General features: G+C 54.1%; 1 protein-coding gene across 1 annotated transcript; it reads right to left on the bottom strand.

Annotated features, from left to right (window-relative positions):
- Positions 1-503: 503 nt before the first annotated feature.
- On the bottom strand, positions 504-5,203 carry LOC309435843 (coiled-coil domain-containing protein 42-like; the record flags this gene model as incomplete). The annotated part of the gene is made up of 7 exons (XM_082044586.1): positions 504-647; positions 1,102-1,260; positions 2,413-2,634; positions 3,391-3,591; positions 4,477-4,581; positions 4,705-4,810; positions 5,127-5,203. The coding sequence occupies 7 exons, from the start codon at positions 5,201-5,203 to the stop codon at positions 504-506; spliced, it is 1,014 nt and encodes a 337-aa protein (XP_081900712.1).
- Positions 5,204-5,509: the final 306 nt, after the last annotated feature.

Here is a 5,509-nt window from a genome sequence, read left to right as displayed (position 1 = left end):
CAGTTGCACATAGGCGATGAAATTAACACACGTGCTTGTTGAGACAAAGACATGTACTCACATGAGTGTGGAGAGATTGACGCAGCACATGGCTGTGCAGCAAAATCCACATCCGTAGCTGTGCTGGGTGTGGTGGTGGAAGATCTCTGAAGCTCTTCCAAAGCACCAGCCCCCACCCTGCTGTGACGTCCCTCTTAAACATCTCAGAGCTTAGTCTGGGTGGAAGGTCCAAATGTGAACACCAGTACTAATGCTGATTTGAAACTGTACTCCTGTCCCGGCTTGCTCTCCCTATTTTGCCTGCTTTGCTGGGATACTGTCTCCTGCAACCAGAATCCCACCTACCAGAAAAGGCACCCCATGGCCTCTGGGGGTGAAGATGCTCTGATGCTTCCAACCCTCCCAGGAAACGGAGAGACACTTCAAAATCTTTAGTTATTTTAATAGTATGAAAGGGACTCAGCAACTGGGCAGGACAAAAGAGCTAGAAAGGTTTTGAAACTTCACGGACGTAACACAACATCCATAGGGCTCTCTGTCCTCCTCTTGCCCTTAATGCTTGTGCTTAGCTGCTCGCCGGTGGCTCTCCATGTCCTTCGTTTCACCTCCATAACGATGTCTTTGAGGTCTAGGATAGACTGCTGAATCTAAGGTAGGGAAGAGAGATGGTAGAGGTCAGAGCAGGGCTGGAAACAGGAGGCAGAGAGGAGCCCATTGGCCCTTTTGGAGTGCAAATTTCACCAACCAAAGTGAGCAGGAGGATAAAGGCAATTGCCCTGCTGGATCTGCACCACCAGAATGGGCTTTTACAGGTGAGTCAGAGGGGTGAATGAAGCCAGACTGTAGCCATGGGTGGATCTGCACCCCCTGCCCCAGCCTGCCCAGCTCCCAACAGGCACCCACCCCCTGCTCTGCCTCCTGGGACGAGACAGTTTGCCTGGTGTCCTCCGCCCATTCCCCATGCCCAAGAGACAGCCGAGGTGGAATGGAAAGTGTCTGTTGGGCACCTTGATTTCTCTGGGCTTTCCCCTCCCTTTGGGCAGCTGAGGGTCATTACTGCTCCTCTTTCTGGGCAGGCAGGGGGGTCTGGCTTGGCTCTACCATGTCCAGTTGTCTGAGGCTGTCATCCTCCGGCACATTCACTTTTGCTTTCAGCTGCGTGTTCACGCACTGGAAGAGGTTGTGGATGGCCATCTTCATAGTTGTCAGCATGAGGGCATTCTTCGCATTCCTGTTCTGGATGTCGGCCCAGCGAGCAGTCTGAGGAGGGGAGGAGAAGGAGAAGGAGAAGGAGAAGGAGAAGGAGAAGGAGAAGGAGAAGGAGAAGGAGAAGGAGAAGGAGAAGGAGAAGGAGAAGGAGAAGGAGAAGGAGAAGGAGAAGGAGGAGGAGGAGGAGGAGAAAGAAGGAGAAGGAGAGACACACAACATGGTGATATGTCCCAGCAAAGATGCTGCTTCAGTGCTGGAGACCCTGGCTTCCACACTCCTTTGTTTTGCTAGGAAGAACCTGTCCTTGCCCAGGGCTATGCTGGAGGTGGTTCAGCTTGGTGTGGTGGAAGCAGATCCAGGAACTACCACAGCTGCTCCTTGAGCAGCCCCATCTCTCTGCCAGCTCCTGCACTCCTCATTCTAGTAGGTCCTCCAGATACCCTGATAGTTGACACCCTGGGGGCAGCACATCCCACCACCACACGCCCAGACCAGGCGCTTTCCAGCTTTGCGTGGTGGGACTCAACTCCTGCAGCTGGGAGTATCCAGGAAGGGAATTTGGCAAGGCCCCCTCAGAGTAATGCAAAGGGAACAGAGGCCAGCAGAGCTGCGGGCATTTCTACACATTGATGTGCCTTGTTACAGCTGAGATGACCACCAGTTTGGTCATTTTTGGACTGGTAAGGAGGGAGGAGAAGGGCTGAGCCCTGGTGTGCAGATGCTGTGCAAAGGATGAAAACAAATAAAAAATCAGCAAAACCAGCTTCACTCTGAGGCCCGAGCCATGAACAGTGGAGACCACGAGATGTTCCACACTGAAGCCCCATGACAGGGATGATGCTGCAAGGAATGGTGAATGGAAATGAGTCTGACCAGGCTACACAAACCCAACAGGCATGCGATGGAGCATGCTTGGGTTTTGTGCCAAGGCAAACCTCCCCAAAGCCTGGGTAGCAGATCTCTTTTGACTGTGAGTTCAAACAAGAAGGGAAAGATCCCGGCGGTTTTGTGAGGGCCTTGTTTTAACCCCTGACATAACCTGCTCCAGGCCTGTCTGTCATTTGTCCTTCTGCAGCCCCCTGCAGGGATGAAATGAGGCATCTCCTCCAATTACAAAGTCTGTTACTGTGCCTTGCCATGACCCTGTGGCTTAACACAGCCAGGCCTTGGAGATCTTCCCCTGCCCATCCCGCAGTTCCTCACCCAGAAGCAGACATCACTTTGAGCCTGCGCAAAACGTTGTTGGAGCTGCTCCAGCTCATTTTGGTACTGCAGGGTCTCAGCTTCTTTCTCTGCCTCGTACCAATGCAGGAGCACCTTGGTTTGCTTAATCATTTCCTTGTCCTTCTCTTGTGACTGCTGCAGGTCCTTGCGTGTCCTCACCAGCAGCTTGTAGCGGGAAATGACATCCTGGATGTCCTCAAACTGCAGCACAAGGATCCTGGGTTTAGTAATCCCCCTGCCCTTCCCTCATGACTGCAAGTCTCATGCTGTTTGGCACCCTGTCCTGACCAGGGACAACACCTCCCCCAGCTGAAAGATCTTCCCCTATTGGCAAGCCTGTTGCCCCAGCTGGTTTGTGAGCATTGCCACATTCCCTGTTTGATGACACCCCATTGTGCCGGTCCCAGAGCTGCCACTGCCAGCAGCAAGGGGAGATGTTGTACCACTCCCCAGGTGAGAAGTGCCCTGATAGGAAACAAAGCACAACTGCAGCTGCCAGTGCCAAGTCACCCAGCCATGGGAGTGGGGCAGCCGGACCGCAGGAGTGTGAGCGATGCAGGGAGGGACGCCCGGACACCCTTGAGAGAGGCCACAGCTTTTCTGACAGCTGCCTGGGCTCCCATTCTCGGGCAGCTTTGCACTTCTCCCAAACCATCCATGTCACATGAAACAGTGACACAAAGGGGTCCCCATTCCCCTCAGCTCTGTGCCTTTCCCCCTTCTAACACTTTTTCTTTGGTTTTCTCAAGCCTTCATCTCCTTCTCTGCTTTTCCTCCCCTCACTCTGGTGCCCTTGGCTCACCTTGCTTGCAGGGAACCTCGTCCCATCCCACCTGAGGTCTCTGGGTTTGACCAAGTGTCATGATTTCCCTGGACTTGCCTTATCTCCTCCAGGTTTAACATCCACATAAAGCCCTCCCTGAGGCCATTATCTGTCTCTCTCATGTCCAGACTCACCTGTGGTGAGATCTTCACCACATCCTCAAGGTATTTTTTGAAGATGGAGTACTTCTGCACTTGGTTGCTCAGCTTCTGGTGTTCCTTTTTCAGGGCTTCGAGTTTCTTCTTAGCCCTCAAAAGCTCCATCTCCTTTTGTGTTTTCTTATCTCTTTCTCTCATGGCTTTCTTCAGAGCTTGGACTCGCAGCTTATCATCTTCCTAGTGATGTTTCCCCCACCAATACACACACACAGAGAAGGAAAGGAAGGCAAGGGAAGATGGAGCTGGGTCAGCCAGCAGCACTGGGAGGAGATACACTGACAGGGGACAGACCAGTGCTGCAGCACCCCTGGGAACATCCTCACTCCCTGTTTAACATGGTGTGGTACAGGCCCGCCCTGAAAGTTTGCTTCCAGAGCTCCAAAATACAGTCTCTGGAGCAAACTGTTATCAGGGAGAGAAGAATCCTGAGAGTTTGCACTGTGACAGATACGGCCTTGCCTCACCTCTGGAGCTCAAGACACAGACTCCGCAGTGAACGGTTATCAGGGTACAGGCTCCTGGAGAGAAGGTCAGCAGCATTCGGCTTGACATATTTCCCCCAGGCAGTAAATAACAGAGTGAACCTGCCACCAAACTCTTTCAAGTCGCACTTCTCTTTGAGAAACCTAAGCATTGTTCTGCAGTAAGCAGAACCCTAAATTACTCCCCCATGACATATGGCCACCCCTCTTGCACTGACCCTTTGCTCTTGGAGACAGGCACCTGGGACAGAACTCTGATTTTCAGACCTACTAGGATCTGCCCTTGGGAGTCACCTGTGTTTCAACAGTGGGGACAGGCTGAGATCCTTCTTGGGGGATGTTTGGGGCCCTCAGGAGATCACACTGGTACTGGACAAGCTCTCTGCTGCCCAAGCACTATCAGGGCTTTCCACATCTGTAGTACAAACCCCCATGCCCTGCCAGTCCTGTTCCTCACCCCTCCAGGTTCAAGGGAGGCTTGGACAGAAGTGCTGGCTCAAGACTGTCTCCCCAGGGGAGGGGAGAAGGTGGCGCTGTGGCTCAGGGTCACATCAGAGGAGCTGATCAGGAGCAGGCATACCTTTAACCTCCTCATAGATTTCTCCATGTAGGTTTTCAGCTGGTCCTCCTTGGCATGGAGTTCCCTCCACCGGCGGGCTATGTCAACCATCTTCTCCTTGAAGGCCTGGCAGCACCAGAGCGAGCGTGACGTGGCCGCCCGCACCTGGAGCCACTCACCTGCCCATTGCTGCCCTCCAAAAAACCACAACACCCCTACCATGCCCCAGCACCCTCCCATCTTTCTCACCTCTCGCTTCTCCTCCAGAGCCTTTTGCACCTGCTTGGCTTCTTTCCTCTTCTCCTGGAGGTGAATAAATGGAGATAGGGAGCCCTCCTCTGTCAGCCTGTGTTTCCTGCCACAGAAGTTTCCATCAAGGTTACACGTTGGGTCTGGTGCCTGGGCAGGGTGCTGGACTGTGTCCAGAGTGGGATGATGGGCCAGAGCAACCCAGCATCATCTCAGATCCCATCTGGCAGCATGGCATCCCCAGCAGGGAACCCTCTGACAGAGCAAGGGGGGTCACAGGGAGGAACAGGGTGGGGAAGGGAGGGAGGAGAGGAGGCTGAAGTGGTGGAGATTGGGGAGTTTGCCACCGTGGGGGAAGGAGGGATGGAGGAAACAGGAGAAGAGGATGGAGGGCATGGAGGTGGGTGGAGGAGTCCCGTCACCTGAGCAAGGGCAGGAGGTTCTGCCTGTACTGCTTGAGGAAATAGGCTGGTAGGTCCTCCTCATCTTTGGCGGCCATCGCTTCAGCCACCAGCAGGGCCCAGAAAGCCCAGGTCCTCCAAAAGAGTCCACCACCGCAGTGATCCCACCACGGCAAGTGATCCCACCACGGCCGGTGACCAAATGGGCGAGGGGCACAGGTGACAGGGGACAATATAGTGTCTCTGTTGCCTGGCAACAGCCGCCCCAGGCGCCAGCGGGCGCCGCCCTGGTCCCTTGTGATGAAGTTATCCAAGGGATGGGAGATGCTGAGGGTCCCTCCTGCCTTTCCCAATTTACCACCTACAATGCAGCTGGTGACACCTCAAATATTGTGGCAGGTCAC

Source organism: Streptopelia decaocto, assembly GCF_964273445.1.
Source record: "Streptopelia decaocto genome assembly, chromosome: 2".
Lineage (NCBI taxonomy): Eukaryota > Metazoa > Chordata > Aves > Columbiformes > Columbidae > Streptopelia > Streptopelia decaocto.
This window is presented reverse-complemented; position numbering and strand designations above follow the sequence as displayed.